Source organism: Pseudorasbora parva, chromosome 1 (assembly GCF_024679245.1).
Source record: "Pseudorasbora parva isolate DD20220531a chromosome 1, ASM2467924v1, whole genome shotgun sequence".
Lineage (NCBI taxonomy): Eukaryota > Metazoa > Chordata > Actinopteri > Cypriniformes > Gobionidae > Pseudorasbora > Pseudorasbora parva.
Window position 1 is genome coordinate 36,011,431 of NC_090172.1, and position 18,576 is coordinate 36,030,006.

General features: G+C 37.8%; 1 protein-coding gene across 18 annotated transcripts in view; it reads right to left on the reverse strand.

Moving 5' to 3' along the window:
• dgkza (diacylglycerol kinase, zeta a) overlaps positions 1 to 18,576 on the reverse strand; it is a 123,734-nt gene that overhangs the window by 24,165 nt on the left and 80,993 nt on the right. For 11 of the 18 annotated variants that reach the window (XM_067439227.1, XM_067439248.1, XM_067439138.1 and 8 more), the window contains 18 exons: positions 18,350 to 18,421; positions 17,921 to 18,016; positions 17,698 to 17,780; positions 17,365 to 17,425; positions 15,416 to 15,529; positions 15,103 to 15,243; positions 14,909 to 14,987; positions 14,712 to 14,767; positions 14,267 to 14,329; positions 13,908 to 13,981; positions 13,598 to 13,709; positions 13,308 to 13,507; positions 12,037 to 12,140; positions 8,796 to 8,875; positions 7,278 to 7,322; positions 6,275 to 6,344; positions 3,149 to 3,189; positions 2,849 to 3,045 (listed from right to left, as the gene is read on the reverse strand). In XM_067439227.1, the coding sequence (XP_067295328.1) occupies positions 2,849 to 3,045; positions 3,149 to 3,189; positions 6,275 to 6,344; positions 7,278 to 7,322; positions 8,796 to 8,875; positions 12,037 to 12,140; positions 13,308 to 13,507; positions 13,598 to 13,709; positions 13,908 to 13,981; positions 14,267 to 14,329; positions 14,712 to 14,767; positions 14,909 to 14,987; positions 15,103 to 15,243; positions 15,416 to 15,529; positions 17,365 to 17,425; positions 17,698 to 17,780; positions 17,921 to 18,016; positions 18,350 to 18,421 (1,688 nt within the window). Of the gene's footprint in view, positions 1 to 2,838; positions 3,046 to 3,148; positions 3,190 to 6,274; positions 6,345 to 7,277; positions 7,323 to 8,795; positions 8,876 to 12,036; positions 12,141 to 13,307; positions 13,508 to 13,597; positions 13,710 to 13,907; positions 13,982 to 14,266; positions 14,330 to 14,711; positions 14,768 to 14,908; positions 14,988 to 15,102; positions 15,244 to 15,415; positions 15,530 to 17,364; positions 17,426 to 17,697; positions 17,781 to 17,920; positions 18,017 to 18,349; positions 18,422 to 18,576 lie in introns of all 18 variants that reach the window. The other 7 variants (XM_067439208.1, XM_067439275.1, XM_067439147.1 and 4 more) reach the window with 4 other exon arrangements.

Here is an 18,576-nt window from a genome sequence, read left to right on the forward strand (position 1 = left end):
CTGATCTCATTTGGTGGAAAAGCATAACCAGTGGAAAAACATTGCGAAGACAAGAGAGAATGGAGAGAATGGGGAGAGAGGGAGAGAGAGCGAGAGAGAGAGCGAGAGAGAGAGCGAGAGAGAGAGCGAGAGAGAGAGCGAGAGAGAGAGCGAGAGAGAGAGCGAGAGAGAGAGCGAGAGAGAGAGAGAGAGAGAGAGAGAGAGAGAGAGAGAGAGAGAGAGAGAGAGAGAGAGACAACATTGCTAGAGACTCAAAAAGACAATGCTTCTTGTCACTTTGTTCACCCACAGTTCACCCTGGCAAACTCAGCACTTAACACCACAAAGAGAACACCACAAAGGCTAATTACCTCTTTTTTATTAATTTAATATTCCTTTCATGAGTGATTCTGTGTGATTCTGAATTGAACAAAAGCATGTTCAATGTTGGCTAGGCGAGAGATCGTTATTTCATGCCCAAGGGAGTTAAGGGATGTAATAATGCCTGCCAAACGCATCAGCAGCCATACGCCTGTCTGACTGATTGCGTGTGTGCTACTAACAACAAATTCGGGAATAGAAAAGTTGCCAAAAAATGGAATCCAGAACAAAAAGTTCCACTGATTAAATATATACATAAAAAAAGATGAAATGTATAAATGAAACGTCAAACATTCAAATGAAAGTAAGACAAAAATGGAAGGAGAAAAGAATGAGCTGAGGAAAAAGGAGATATGTCAATTACAAGAGGTGAGCCAAAGTTCTCTGAAACTCTGAAAGACTCTTGCTGTTTCGTAAACATGTCATTAAGACTGCAGAAACTATATTTAAGTATCGACCAGGAAGAAAAAAGTCCAACCCTTTTGCAGTAACAGACAAAGCGAAAGGACATAATGGTATCTGAAATCGATTATACTGCCGTTTTTACACATTTTACAAGAAAAGAACCCCCCCACACACACACACTATATATATATATATATATATATATATATATATATATATATATATATATATATATATATATATATATATATATATATATATATATATATATATATATATATATATAAATTCATTACAGAACCAGAAACCTAACAGAATATCGACGTTTTGTAGCCTTGTATGCTTGTGGTGTTTCTAACGCAACAAAGCTCATAAAACAACACCAAATGATTAACGTAAACAAGACTAATTAAAGAAATCCTAAGCTTTGAAGTGAAAAGACCCAGGTGGCTTAGAGTGAACCTGAGAGAAAAGGTAGTGTTTGAATCATTAAGGCTGACAAATGACACATTTACTGTAAATGCAAAGTAAAAGAAAGACTTTCTGAAGTTCAAATACAGAGATAAAGGGCATATCCGAACATCTCGAGCATCCACAGCCCCTAAAGTCAAAAGGCTGACTGTTATCTCACAATCACATGACAGCAGCAGCATCACGACTGAAAGTGCTCTGAGGGTTCACTCAATGTTTTCCATTGGGAGCCTCAAACAATAGCTCCTATCCGTTGGGTTATACAATCATGACATAATCAGATGAGAGTTATGCCCAGCGAGCAGCTTCTCAGTGTTTTAACCAGACAAGCTTTAAACAGCTGGGGGATGCAGGAAGAGGGCAATGATCATTGTACAAACATCACAGAGCTAACTATTCAATGACTCTGATCAATCAATACACCATTAGTCTCTTTCTGAACAGCATGAGCTAAATACACCGAGATTTATTAGCAATTATCAGCTAATTGCTAAGATTTTTTATATGTTAAAAAAAAAGATCTTATGCCCAACAAGGCTATATTTACTTGATCCAAAATACAGTAAAGCAGTAATATTGTGAAACATTTTAAATTATGCGTGATGATGGATCTTAAGCAAAATATATTGATTTACACATAAGACAATATTTGATATCATCAAATCTTTATAATTTAATAATTAAATCTTCAAAAAGAGAAAAATGAAATGCACAAAAAAGCTAAATTACTGTCTGCATTCTCTCTCTCTGTTTTGAGCTCTCTTACCCCCTCCAAACACACACACACACACACACACACACACACACACATACAGAAAGAGAGAGAGAGGAGATTAGCAAGAGCTGCGGTGCTGTATGACTTTTTCAGGCAGCTATAAATAGAGGATCGGATCAAGCTCTGCGCTGCAGGAAACGCTCTGTTTTATTCACTCTGTACTACACAATTATACACACACATAATCTCACAATCACATTATCATTCCCATATGCAAACATGCAAAGACATTCATGTATGAACCTGCCTACACATGTGCACATTTACTGTATATTAAAGGCATTTCAGAAGCAACAACAATTAAGCACCCTAGGGTGTAAAACAGAGTTCTTGGTACTTTAGAATTAATTAATGTACTATAGCATTTGTACAAAGCAGCTAAGGTGTGAGTAACACACTGCCACCAGGAGACTCGATGCTCTACTGCTCTCTGTTGGATAATATTACAGAGCAGGAGCGGCTGTTATTGGGAGTGTTTAGCTACTGACGATTATGAACATGTCTCATGTACAAAAGTTCGAATAAAATAACTAATTCGTCAAAATATCATTATACTAAAAAGAAAGGCACAGATTAGATTAAAGGGATAGTTCACCCAAAATGAAAATTCTGTCCTCATTTAGTCACCCTGCATTATTCCAAACTTGTACAAAGATATTTTCAAGAATGTCTCTATTGAACTGTTTTTGACCATATGATAGCTTCTCAAAACAAAATAGACCTGATTGCCTTTCATTGTATGGATGGGAGGAAAGACATTTTATAAAATATCTTCCACAGCAAAAAAAATGTTCCACAGAAATTCAGCCATACATGTGTGTATTTACAGTGTCTCACCCAGGTCCAGGTGAGTTGGGTGGAGAACAGGAGGATGATGGGAAGGCAAATTTTTGTGGATTGGATGGGACATCACCAGAGGAGTCCACCAGGTCTGGCATGCCTGGCGATGTGCTGACCGTCTCTGTGACAACCAGTTCTGGGTCCAACACGAACAGCTCATCCTGAGAAATCTCAGTCACGTAGTTTAGATGCTCCTGAGACAGACGGAAAACAAATGTGAACCTTTTGTTTGTATACACTCCAAATTGCACAGTTTTACTTCAAATTACTCTTAGAAGTATTGTATGGAGGACTCACTTGAGCTCGATCAATCCTGTAGAATCGATCAGCTGTTGTGGCTGTAAACACAAAACACAAATAAGAACCCAAATCAGGCCTCTGATTAGGTATCGGCCCTTCATTTTAGGTCTACAAACATATACACTCTGACAAACACTGGGTTATTTTATCATATGTTGTTACCTTTGCTTATATTTTGGTCTATTTCTAGATGTTCAGGCTTATCAATGTTTTTTTTAAATGTTGGGACAAACATTTAACCAAACCCATCTGCAGTGTTGGATAAGTTACTCTAAAAAGTAATTAATTACAAGATACTAATAAAATGTTCCATTGTGTAATTAGATTACTGTATTAATTATTCTCTCTAAAATATATTGCATTACTTATTATTGATAACTTTCTAAATCCCATATCAACCTCAACCAAATGAACAATACAAGGATAGACATGAAATTGTTCTTTTAATTCTTTCAAGTAAATCATAAAATGGCATAAATTATTCTTGAAATTATTCTTCATCCTATTTAAAAGGGAAAAGGTTACATTAAAAACAAATTTTAACATTTAATGTTAAATTTTAATGTTAAATCCACTTTAACATTAAAACTAAAACTATTGTTCCATAGTCTTTAACATGATTTAATGCAAATAAGTAACTAATTCAATTACAGAAAATCCAAAAGTAATCCCTTACTTTACTTTTTCAAAGGAAAAGTGCTTAAAACACAGTAATTAATACTTAAGTAATGCATTAGACCAAACACTGCTCAGCTGGGTCAAAAAACATGGTGCTGGGTTGCCAAAATAACCCGAACTGGTTTCTCAAAACATGTTTATGATCAACACTGGCACATAACACCCCTCGACAGGATTGGATGCAACAGATGTCAGTAAGATGATCTAAACGAATTAGAGGGTACCACAAGAAAAAAAGCACTTTTTAGCACTTTGGGATTGTTTTTAACTATGAAAAGCGCTTTACAAATAAAATGTATTATTATTATTATTATTATTATTATTACAAGAAGCCATGCCAGGTATGTAGACAAATTGTGTTGCTGGATTTGTGAAAGGGTGTGACACTCCCCCTCATGTTGTCTTAATGAGCGGGAAAGCAGAGGTTGCCATGGGTCTTGCATCTCACCGAAGCAAATTACTCCCAAAGAGAATGCACAAGCTGAAAATGCACACATAAAACTAATTCCCAAGAGCTTGCCCTATACCTGTATACATCTGCAGCAAAAGTAATGAGTACACATGATTCCTTACACTCTGATGACATCCTGCCCTAAAATGCTGCTCTGGGGCATGGACAATCTACTCCATGGTCCATGAAAACGGCATAGCACTGGCCTCGGATCAGACTTTGCCCCAGCTTGAACTGAATCAAATTATCTGACAGCAACTTCATAACACTGAGCTGAGATCAGAAGTGCTGCCACAATCACTCGGAAAAGTTCTGACTCATGCGGCAGCTCTCTGCTCTGGTAATAAAGCCCTCGGAAGCTTTTTAGTTTTAAAATGAGGAGAAGAGTTTTGCTCTGGGCCATTGGGAAGAGAGAAAGGAGGGACTGGAATGAAAGGATGAAATAAGAGTGGAAAGGATAGAAAGATGTGTGTACTGAACAGGGGATTGTGATGTACTGTCATTTCACTGGTTTGATGTGTAGCAGTTAAGGATCTATGTGAATGTGACTGAGCTGTCACAGAGGATTTATGTATAATGATGACTGACTCCCCATATCTCGAGATGCTGTCAAATTAAGTCTGAAGTCAGTGCTTCAACGCACCTCTTAGCAAAAATGAACCTGTATGCGAAAAGCTATTTATTTCTATTGATCAATTCTCATAGAATACAAAAAGTGTATAATTATCTTTTTGCTCCAAAGAGTTCCATGTATTGAGGAATGTTGACAAGTATGTCACTTGAAAGCCTTGACTCTTTGAAGCACACCTTTCCCCCTTATCACTCTTTTTCAAATGAGTTGCCATTATACAGTACTTTATAAATGTATATTGAACATATTTATTGTATCATTTCATCAAATATAAATAGGCTTTTACTGTCTGATTCTCCACTTTTCATCAATCTGAGGTTAAACCTAATCTTCAAAGCTTCACACTGCTCTACAAAAAATTGGAAAGCAGTCCACATAAAGGTCTGTATGGTGCCAATAATGGGCAAGTAGGTTAAAGAGTAAAACAACCAATAAAGCCCTATTTAAAAATACATAGCATTTAAAGGTCTGAGGTCAGTACAATTCGAAAGTATCATGCTCAACAAGGCTGCCATTATTTGATAAAAATACAGTAAAACAGTAATATTGTGAAAAAGCATCACAATATAAAATAGCTGTTTTCTATTTGAAGACATTTTAAAACTTTATTCCTGTGATGGCAAAGCTGAATTCTCAGCATCATTACTCCTGTTTTCAGTTAAAAAAAGTATTTCTTTCTTTTCTTTTTTTTAATCTTACCCTAAACTTTAGAAAGGCAGTGTAATTTAAAGGGAAAATGAGTAAAATATCGAATATACATTTGACCTCTAATGGAAATTATTTATGTTGCCAAATGTTTTTGTGAACTTAATGGCTGATGCTAATCAAGAGGAATGGTATGCAACACGTGTGGTAATGTACGTCACTGCATGCCTTACTGATGCCTCTTTCATACATTTACAGAGTTCCTGCTGACCTACTGTTGTGACATGGTGGAACACACGTACCCACAGAGTTCATCATGTCAGACATGCAGTTAATATGATGCAAACAGCTCCTCCCTCTTTCTCTGTGGCTGTAATTCTCTCCCGCTGACAGTAATCATCCTGGCACTCCTTATTAGTGCTGAAATGTCAGAGTAGATTCTTTTCTTTAGTATGGAGATTCATGACTCTTTCACTTTTCCTCTTTTGCTCACTTTGATTCTGGCACTGATAAGAGAATATTTTGTGGGTCTGACTCATGGTTTTGAATATGTGACCTTTACTCTTTGCCATTTTATTCACTGCAAACACCTACACTTTGTGCACTGATAAACTCAACTCCAGCCCACATCCTTGAGGGCCACCATGGCACACATTTCAGTACCCCAGATCTGACTCTCAGAATTTATCATCTAAACAACTGTGAAAAGAATACTCACAATCGAGAAAGCACCATTTTGGCGACAGCCTCTGAGATGACAAAGCCTTCGATTTGGCCCCCTCACCTTCCTGTGAATGAGAGGAGAAGGAAGAATGGGGTAGGAGGTAGGAAGAGAAGAAAGGTTGATACAGTTCTGGTTAGTGTCAGTTTATGAAACTCAAAGTAAATGAACAGCATACAAAGAGTGTCAATGTTCACTATTTTCACCACAAACACAGACCTGTCATTACTTCCGTCACATCAAATAATTTGTTCCCTAAAGCGCCAAACTACCATTTGAAGATCTATGTAAGTCATGCAACTGAGTCATATACACACTGAAAAGACTACACTCACAGAATCCACAAACACACAATGAATACAACACCTGCATGCACCATCACTTTAAGAAAAAGCTGCCATTCTCAACAGAAGCCAAATGTGATCGAAGGCATCCATCCACACAAAGCACATGGGAGCACTTAGGACTCAGGGGAAATATCAAGGGAACGGAGCGAGTAGATTTAGCTTAGCAAGCATTTACTTTAATTTGTGCTTATTTGAATTTTCACCCATAACAACTGTCATGGGGGAATGCCGTACTAACGAGGGTTCTCTTCACGTCTGCAAACAGACTAGTGTCTAGGAGGCGCTAGAGTGCTCTAATCTCAGAGAATTATGTGGGAGAGATTTAGGATGAATTGCAGAATACTCTGCTTTAGGGATCATGTTAAGCTCTATCTGAAAACAAACTCTCTGGCTTTTTTTTTTTATCTCTTCTGAGTTTTACACGCACTCACAGTAAACATGTCTGCCTCCGAGCATATTTTTAGTGCACAAATGTTCTGCTGAAGTTTATCTAGTTTGGGTTTGTGCAGGAATGTCCATTAAATCTGATAGGCCTTAGTACAAACAGCACTCTGTTTGGTTTCCTAGATTCTTTGTCCAGGCTGTATTTCCAGTCTTGTTCCTGAAAGTGCTCCAGGTGTGCCTATTTTACCTCTCACAGGTGTGTTACCCACCTGGAGCACCAGTCGCTGCAGAGATGGGTGACACGACACAAAGTCCTGTAGGAGACCCCATTACATTAGATACACACACACACAAACCCCATCAGATCAGGCACACAGCCCATCAATTTCAAATACAAATACCATCATATAAGATATCTCAATCATTTAGAGTCTCCATTGCAGCAGTTTCTATGAAAATACATGAATTAATGAGAGAATGTGAATATGCAATTTGAGATACATTTCTTTTTTAAGAATACTCTATTCTGCTACAGACACTCACGCAACCTTCCTGGCAAGGAATTTGTGCACTCAGTGGGAAAGTGGAAATGGACAGTGTGGCAATAATAAATCGGTTGTTCTCTACCAGGGGTAACAGGTGGGTCAGAACAACATGGACATGAACAATGGTAAATACTAAAGTTCACCTAACCATAATCACAACAGTAAAAAAAAATTAAAGTAGAGAATTATTATAATTTTTTTCATTATTGATTTTTGGGTAAAACTTTTACAACACCTTTTTGTTAACATTGGTTAAAGGGTTAGTTCACCCAAAAATAAAAATTAGCCCATGATTTACTCACCCTCAAATCATCCTGGGTGTATATAACATTCTTTTTACAGACAAATACAATCGAGTTATATGTGACCCTGCTTGGACCACAAAACCAGTCATAAGGGTCAATATATTTAAATTGAGATGTATACATCATCTAAAGCTTTCCATTGATATATGGTTTGTTAGGATAGGACAATACTTAGCCGAGATGAAACTATTTGTAAATCTGAAATCTGAGTGTGCAAAAAAAATCTAAATATTGAGAAAAATCATCTTTAACGTTGTCCAACAGAAGTCCTTAGCAATGCATATTATTACTTATAATATATATTTTTTTGTGTAAATATGTTTAGGATAGGAAATTTACAAAATATCCTCATGAAACAGGATCTTTACTTATTGATTTTTGGCATAAAAGAAAAATCAATCATTTTGATACAATGTATTGTTGGCTATTGCCACACATATACTCGTGTGACTTAGGACTGGTTTTGTGGTCCAGGGTCAACATATAAACAATATGCTGGCTCGACCAAGCTTTATAATGGCAGTCCATGTTTCCATCATAAAAGGGATCTTGTAAACAGTTAGCGGAGTTTAGAGATTACTGTTTGTAAAGTTTTAAATATAGATATATTTTCTTAGACAAATGCATCGTTTCGCTTCAGAAGCCCAAAAAGTCATACAGGTTGGGAATGACATAAGGGTGAGTAAATGATGATAGAACTATCCCTTTAACATTAAATTCAACTATTGGTAATGAATGTGTTGCTGATTTTTCTTTCCTAAAAGACAAACCAGTTGAGCACCACTGTAGTGGAGTATGATGTCTCCCTCCTCATATTCCGACAGTTCCTATCATTAATCAAACCCCAACACCTCTCTCCTCTTCTCTCTTTTCCTGTCCTTTTCCTTTCTCACTTTTACCCCACTCCATCTGTTAACTCCACCCTCTCATTTTTTACCTCCTGTAGTCTCTCGATGTGGGCTCGGCAGGTTTCCAAATCACTGTCTCCAGGGACAACGATGAGGCCCAGGGGAATCGCTGCAGTGAGGATGGAAGGAGACGAAAAAAGAAGTTAGAACGAGAGATGAGAAGAAACAGAATCTTTCCATCACTCTCACAGTAACAGTCTCAGAAAAAAACTTGGCCCACATTTTTCCTCTCAGGAGATAGTGATCAGCAATGGGAAGAAAGAAAGAAAGAAAGAAAGAAAGAAAGAAAGAAAGAAAGAAAGAAAGAAAGAAAGAAAGAAAGAAAGAAAGAAAGAAAGAAAGAAAGAAAGAAAGAAAGAAAGAAAGAAAGAAAGAAAGAAAGAAAGAAAGAAAGAAAGAAAGAAAGAAAGAAAGAAAGAAAGAAAGAAAGAAAGAAAGAAAGAAAGAAAGAAAGAAAGAAAGAAAGAAAGAAAGAAAGAAAGAAAGAAAGAAAGAAAGAAAGAAAGAAAGAAAGAAACTTCTTAATCATTTAAGGTATAACCTAATGCATAACTATCTTTGTAGATATATATTTAAGCAGAAGAGTTGATGAATATGATTTATGGCAGTTGTTTGCAACATGCACTGGCTCAGACTCAATCAAACTCATTCAAACTAATCCACAGATTTCTCATGAAACAAGGTCAGACAGTAATAGGATATGATGGGGAGGATGTGGCAATTTTGTCTGCACTAGAGTCTAAACACACTGCAGGCATTTCGTAGACACATGGCTGTAGGCCTGCTTTTATATATGAATATGATGAAATATGATGTTTGTGCAGTGGTTGCTGTGGGTACATGTGTCCTCTCATGCATATGGACATTGTCAAGTCTAAGTCACTTTAGAAGAAAAGGGTGAAAGGCATGGAACCTACACTGAAATCCCAACTATAGTGTGACGCACTCAATCGCACTTAACGTTGTGGAGGTGTAATAGTGCACATTTGAAAGCTGGAGGAGCAGTAGTCATGGCCTACCCTGAGCTGACTCTCATAGGCTTCAGAGAGACAGGGTAATATTTCTAAATTAAATGAGCTTTCTCAAGAGGACGGCAAGTTTCTCTGACAAAGTGGGGAGCGAAAGCACACGTAAGAGAGAGAGAACGACAGGGGAAGCAGGAAGAAACGAGCGAAAAGACAGAGAGAGAGAGTGGAGAGATATGGGAGAGGTCTCTTCCATTAAGGAATGTTGGGTTGCTTAGCAACATGTGAAAAGTCGTTTCTCAAATTCAATTCAGGTTTGTTCTCTGCTCTCTCTCTTTCTGTTGAGTTGGTGGTATTGTCAACGCTCTTCAGATAAGTAAAGAGTGACGGACAGCAGTGAGCAGAATAAACAGGGATGTGAGGTATATATGTTTTCTATCACAAAGGAGAGAGTACAGAACAATTGTGAACAGCAAAGAGCGAATCACTTTCTCAGAGTTTACATCCACTTTAAAAGTTTGATTTCAGTAAAACTAAAGCAATAACTTGTCTTTATAAAATGTCTTTATAGACTAACAGGCCTAGATCATAATTGTAGCTTGGCTTCATTCATATACATGTTACACTACAGTTGGTCTCGGCATAGTGTGCTTCTGAAAAAGAGAAGTGATGTGCAATGTGCATTTAATAGTTCAATTATTGGTCTTATTATGCATTGTGTCATATATACTTAGACAGATAAGCTTGATTATGAATTTTCATGAAGACATAATACTATTTCTTTTGCATACTCACAAAAATACACAGCATAACACACTAGCAGACTACAACAAACCTTTCATGTTACAAAGAATGGATTTGTGAGAACAGTTGATGATATATCACAAGAACAAGAAATGTGTGCCATTATGGATTGACATAAAATAATCTGTGTCAAAACACAATAGCAGCATAAAGCTGAATCTGAATGTATTCTCAAAGACCAACTGAATTCCATCAGTACACACCATAATCACTCGCTGTAGTGATGGGACGACACCTAGTGTTGACAAATAGAACTGCAGCTTGAAACATTCACTCTTAAAAGGGATGGTTCAGTAGCCAAGTACCTAAACATTTTACATTTTACTGTAACAATAGAAAAATGTATATTATATTGATATTACTGTAACATATATCCATATGATGACGGTAATATTTAGTAATGCAAAAAACTTGAAACATTGCTTTTCTGGGCACTCAAATCGATTTTTAGTTTACATATAGAAGGGGGAATCTCCTCAACCACCACCAATGTGCAGCATCCACCTGGATGATGCGACAGCAGTCATATTGCACCAGAACGCTCACCACACACCAGTTTATTGGTGGAGAGGAGAAAGAGTGATGAAGCAATCAGTATATGAGGATGATTAGGAGGCCATGATGGACAGAGGCCATTGGGGAAATTTGGTCGGGATGCTGGATTTTGGAATTTTGCAGCATTTATTATAAATGATTTATCCATGCATATTATTATTTTTTTTAATCATGTGCCCTTGTAATCTTTAGTCAAAATAGCCCCCCCTCCCTCTTGCATTGACATATTTTCTCTTCTCTGAAAACAATAGCAAACCACAACAATCAAACTATCCAAACAATCCCGGAATTACAAAATCAAGTCCCCCATATTTTTTCTTGGTCAAGAAGCTCAAGTTTCAATTGAATATGTCACAATAGGGAAGAAAATACTATTGCAACTTCCGTTCCATGTCGACTTTAAAGGTGCTGTATGTAAGAATAAAAGTTAGTGGTTGAAATGGGTACTGCAGCCCAAATTCTAAATATTGTTTGTTTCACGCCTTCCTCCTCAAACTCCAAGCGGGTTGACAATTTGAGGACACGCAACAGGACCGAGTGCAATTGACAATGGGATGGCGAAGAGACTTGGACACACTAAGTTGATGAGTTGATTTATCTGCATTTTAATGTGCTTTTTTATTTTTAGATGGATGCCAAGGCTTTTTAGGTTGGGTAGGATGTGCAATCTACTGATGTCGAGATACTATTCGGTAAACTGACAACATGCAGTATTGCACAGACAAAACAGTAACAGTACTAATAACTGGCTAAAGCAAGTATGTGAACTTAGCATGTTTCTAAAATATGTGCAAACATTTTATAGTATTTTTATGCTTTAAAGACAAAAATGTACATACAGCACCTTTAAAATCAAATATTATTAGCAAATAATTTCGGTTTGATTGTCATAAAAATAAAATCACCAGTGTATTTGCTTAACTATGTTTATATGCATTTCACTCACAAGCTTCTTTGAGTTTCTCCTTGTCATAGTGCAGAGCTTCATAATCATGCATACTGATCCGGCTCACTCTGATCCGTAACCGTTCTGGAAATGGTTGCTGACTACTGGATGGAAAAATAATTCAGTTAGAAAAATCATAGAAACAAAAGATGTACAGCACAAATTCAGGCTTTCGATAACAGCTGCGTGTAATAGCGTGCATGCTGTCTTGGCTAGATACAGTGTCTCGCAGTTCACTAAACGCCACTGCTATCGCCACACTAATTAAATCTGTCTCCACTTCCGATATTTAGCTTTTTAACCGTGGTTTCATTATGGACCTATCTGCTGTCAATACAATGCATTCACCTCAAAGCGGTCAGGTGTGAAATTAACAAAACCTCAGAGAGAAAGAGAGCGATTAACTAATTGCAACAGGACTAAGCAAGATTGTCTGTTCTTAGCAGCCATTTATGAGGGTAATTTATTCAATTCAAGCTTCAAGGAAAATAAATGAGACTGAGGGAGTGAATAAATCACACTAAATTTTCACTCTTTCAGTAACAGCTCAATAGAGAATGTCATCAATCCAGCAGTTTAAACTTCTGCTCACTTGGCTTTTTATTAAACACCAGCTCATACCAAGCGTATGTGTGTGTGGGTGTATTTTGTAATTTTGGTGATGTTGGTTGCCCTTTTAAAGTGCCGTCATGCTCTTTAAATCTCATTCTAAAATGGCAGACCTTCTGTTTAATAGCATATACACAGTGGGGGTGTCGCAACATACTGGTATTGATGACAGACATTTAAAAAATGTTAATAATAATATCATGTTGACATAAAAACAAGACACTACTCTCACGCAAAAAAATCTTGCACAAAATGCCTATCAACAATCAAACTACACTCGTATTTTGAATGTGATATATTGACTAAAGATAATGCCATTTTATTGCTACAGTAAAAAAAGAAATTCCTGTGACCCGTGAAGACGTGATATTGTTACAGCACTAATATACATCTAGGAATGAGTGTGTTGTCACATAACCATGTGTGATCAGTTTACACGTGGCTTTTTTTCCTTTTCCTTTGTTTTGTATTCAATTGTTTCTCTTTTTTTCCATTTACATCTAGTGTAATATCTTAATACAAAAAGCCCTTCTAGGGACAGGTGTTGCGAATTAGCATTTGGCTATAAACACTGTGATACTGGCATGGGATTGTTTAAAGAAGATAATCTATGTTTACTGTATTTGTCCCTATTAAATAAAATATAAATAAGTTTTACTCACTCATTGAGCAGTGGTATAGATGTGCGTCTCTTGGTTTTCTGCACCATATTGGCCTGATTTCGCAGGGAGATGTGAATAACAGATGGCGCTAGTTTGCAAGGCTCGCCATCCACCTGCATGGGGATTGACTTAAAGGTGGTAAGGGTGACTTCACGGCACTGATTTAACCTCTCACCGTGACCTCCGACCTGCAGCGTGGCCTATATTCACAACAAAAAAACAGAGAATATAAATGTACCAATCCAACTTTAAAAACTCACTTCAACCTTATACAATCAGGTAAAACATACCAGTGATGTCATTGTAAATCCAATGACCTCAATGCAGCCATCATCATGACGCTGAGGCTCAAAGTCATGATGCTCACTTGGATTGCCCCATGGCATAGTGCCCGCACAGTACCTGTGATTAACATGAACATCAAAATGGACACTTCACACAAACAGATCCAGAGCTGAGTGACAAGTTGAGCAATAGTAAGAAATGTTTATTGAGCACAAAATCAGCATATTAGAATTATTTCTGACGGATCATGTGACACTCAAGACTGGAGTAATGACTGATAAAAATTCAATTCAAAAAAAAGATTTTGTGCATTACCTGGGGATATTAAGGAAGACCAGGCATTGCAACTTCAAATCCTGGACTTTAGAGGTCAAATCTGTGCCATCACACTATAGAGATTGAGAGAGAAGAAAGAGGCATAAACTGAATAAGTCAGCAGAACAAACCAACAGTCAGCAGAAAAAAAGGTTTCAACACAAATTTAGACACACTACCTCTCAGTGCTCAAGAGCACAAAGCCCAAGAGGAAGAAACACAAACAAACAAACAAGCATGCAAATATAGAAACTTAGAGTAAAAAACAAAACAAAAAACACTGCATATTCATTTGCATTTCAAAACACCCTGACATGCACACATATTTCCACTGCACAAAGGAGTTGTTCTGTACGTACCACCACTCTGATGTGTTTAGCCAGGTCTTTAGAGCTGCCCATCAAGAAATCAGAAAATGCTGTCTGTAGAAAAAAGAAACAATATTTGCATTCCTGTCATCACCAAATCACCGTCATATTTATTAATGTTGCAGTTAACACAGAAGGATGCAATTATTATAGCTGTGAAGTAACGGAAGCAGCGCAATACCATTTTGACATACATGAAACAGTTTCATATGAAACAGTTTATTGTAAAGAATGTAGGGCGGTTGTCGATTGGATGGAGGCAGATGTGAATGAAGTCCAGCATACGTTAGTTTCACCGCCGGTAGAACAAGTTTGATTATGACTTACAAGGTGAAAACTTTTTTTTTTTTAATGACATACATGGAGGAACCATTGACAATAAGATCAATAAAATGAATAACCTAATTAGGAAGTATTTTGCATGTGTTTCACTTACCCCTGCATAAAACATTTTGTTTCTGAATCGGCTGTTAAATTTCTCAGGGTTGGCCTCTGAAGAGGAAAAGGATAAACCATCATTAATCTCAATAAGCACCAATCGAACCTGACCTCACAGAAGAAACGTAATCTTTTACTCTCACACAACCGCAGTCTGGCTAATAAACAGTCACAGACCAGCGCCTTTACACTTACCTCGAGATTCGTGGAACTCTAAAGTCACATGAGCATCAAACCCAAGGCTGAAGTAGTTATTGAAGACATCTAGAGGGAGCTGTGGTGCAAAGAAACATAAATCACTCTTAAGCTGCTTACACACTGACACATATCATATAGTTGTTCTGTGTTTCTGACTGCATGTAAAACAGCACTGCAGGTAAAGCTCTTACCTTGTCGGTCACCTGCTCGTCTCTTTCCTCTGGGCCCGCATCAGGGTTGGGCGTCACAATAAGATTCCATCGATCCAGCTGTACAATATTTCCATCCTCAACGTGAGACAGGATTTTACTCAGCGGTTCATCTGTGTAACCCTACATGCATCCAGTTGTACAAGAAATGCCCATTCAGCAAACAATGCTTACAAATGGATAGTGAGCAGACTGTGCTACATGAACTTCATTAAATTTACTACAGAGGAACATGATTAAGTTGTTGGGATAACTGTGTCTGAATGTGCAGATTTCTGACCGAAGTTCCACTCACCCCACCCCAGTTTAGAGTCCTAGCAAGGTCATTTCCTGTGCCCAGAGGAAGTACCGCCACAGCAGGAGAAGGATTTAGCTGCAGTTGATCAAGAGCAGACAAGATCCAGCCCACCTGAGGCAGAGCAGAAAAAGTTCATTTTAAAAATCCATAAATAGTCCCCATCACACACAAAAAACGTCTAAAAGCATACAATACTTAAATAACAAAATAGTTAGTTAGATATCTTGTTTTGTAAAATCACATCAACCCAGAGAACCACACAGGAAAAACTCAATATGAATATATGCAGTGTTTAACTTGGAAAACTGCAGTTCAGCTTTTCAGCAGGGTGGATTTAAACTCCTTATTTCAGTTGGGCTTAAGGCATTTTTCCTAAACTTCTCTCTCATGGATCAAAGTCAGTATATGAAATATGACTGCGTACAGATCCCACTTTTACACTCTTAATTACTCACACAAACGGATTACGGAGATGTGACAGCGTGGGGTAAACCAGGACACACACATCAGCATTATGTGTCTGAAAACTCCTCAAACACGTGACTCATCTGAATAGAGTTCACAGTATTATGACTCAGGAGAATCATCTCTTCCTCTGCTTACAGTCTGGAAGATAAGACTGCAGTGCCACCGCATGCTGGAGGGGTTCATACACTCACCTAAAGGATTATTAGAAACACCATACTAATACTGTGTTTGACTCCCTTTCGCCTTCAGAACTGCCTTAATTTTACGTGGCATTGATTCAACAAGGTGCTGAAAGCATTATTTAGAAATTTTGGCCCATATTGATGGGATAGCATCTTGCAGTTGATGGAGATTTGTGTGATGCACATCCAGGGCACGAAGCTCCCGCTCCACCACATCCCAAAGATGATCTATTGGGTTGAGATCTGGTGACTGTGGGGGCCATTTTAGTACAGTGAACATTGTCATGATCAAGAAATCAATTTGAAATGATTTGAGCTTTGTGACATGGTGCATTATCCTGCTGGAAGTAGCCATCAGAGGATGGGTATAGGGTGAACATAAAGGGATAGACATGGTCAGAAACAATGCTCAGGTAGGCCGGGGTGTTTAAACAATGCCCAATTGGCACTAAGGGCCTAAGTGTGCCAAGAAAACATCCCCCACATCATTACACCACCACCAGCAGCAGCCTGCACAGTGGTAACAAGGCATGATGGATCCATGTTCTCATTCTGTTTATGCCAAATTCACACTCTACCATCTGAATGTCTCAACAGAAATCGAGATTCATCAGACCAGGCAACATTTTTCCAGTCTTCAACTGTCCAATTTTGGTGAGCTTGTGCAAATTGTAGCCTCTTTTTCCTATTTATAGTGGATATGAGTAGTACCCGGTGGGGTCTTCTGCTGTTGTAGCCCATCCGCCTCAAGGTTGTGCATGTTGTGGCTTCACAAATGCTTTGCTGCATACCTCGGTTGCCACACTCAAAATGTTTTTCCCATTCTGACATTCAGTTTGGAGTTCAGGAGATTTTCTTGACCAGGACCACACCCCGAAATGCATTGAAGCAACTGCCATGTGATTGGTTGATTAGATAATTGCATTAAAGAGAAATTGAACAGGTGTTCCTAATAATCCTTTAGGTGATTGTAATTCCTATATAAACCATTCACATAACATCTACACAAGGTTATCAAAGACTATGTGCTTGCAGATTATTGCCACACACAGAGACACAGACACAGACACACAGACACAGACACAGACACACAGACACACAGACACACAGACACACAGACACACACACAGACACACACACAGACACACACACAGACAGACACACAGACAGACACACAGACAGACACACAGACAGACACACAGACACACAGACACACAGACACACAGACACACAGACACACAGACACACAGACACACAGACACACACACACACACACACACACAAACATTCACTGACCGTGCCATCTCCACCGCAGGCTAAAATTCTCAGGTTGTGAACTTTGCGGTACATCTCCAAACTAAAAAAATAAATAAATACCCATGAACATACAAAAACATCAATGTACGATGCAACGTATGACAACATAATCACAATATATTTTTGGACCGAATCACTATACTGTAAATAAATAATTTACAAATAAAAACAAATCAAAATAAAACATGTAGTGTGACCATTAACTGATGTGTGATCAGAGAACCAAGAACAACATAAAATCTTGAGTAGTACTTTTAAAATATGTCATGGGTGTTAGGCATGTTCTGAATCAATCAACATGCAAGTACTGACCCTTCCTGAGGACCCCCCTGACTGAGATCAAAGACCTGCCGAGGGTTCAGATACCACAGAAAGGACTGGATGATTTTAGCTCCCTGAGAGAGAGAGAGAAAAAAAGTTTATAAACATGGGGGGTTGGGTTGAATAGTTCATAAAGGTGATTATTATTTTTTATGGTTTACTTAATTGTTGACAGTATAATTATTGTTATTGATGTAAAAGGTAAATATAATACCTGGTTTCCTCCACTCTTTGGATTTACAAACACCAGCAGTGGCTTCATTAGTTGTGAGGGAATAGGTCTTACTATGAAAGGCTTCCATCGAGCGTCCTAGAAAAGAAAGAAAGAAAGAAAGAAAGAAAGAAAGAAAGAAAGAAAGAAAGAAAGAGAGAGAGAGAGACATAGAGAGAGAGAGAGAGAGAGAGAGAGAGAGAGAGCGAGAGCGAGAGCGAGAGAGAGCGAGAGAGAGCGAGAGAGAGCGAGAGAGAGAGAGAGAGAGAGAGAGAGAGAGAGAGAGAGAGAGAGAGAGAGAGAGAGAGAGAGAGAGAGAGAGAGAGAGAGAGAGTAGGGGTCTAAAAAATCTAAAGTCCAAAAACAGGTTGGCAAACAAAAATGAATTTAATAAATAATAACTAAATAAATATAATTAGTTTGTTCTCATACCTCTGCTCCTTTCTTGCTGGATTTGCGTTTGAAAGAAGCTCGTTTCTTCTTTTTGCTTGACTTTAGTGAGGACTACGATTGAAAAATAGCACAATAACCTTACTAAAAAGCACTCTATCAGTTCAAAATTAATTAAAAACACTGCAAAACTACTAGTGGAGATTTCAGCATAAAGTTTTCTGAGCATTTCATATCTATACAAAAGAATTAAAAAAATATATATTTTA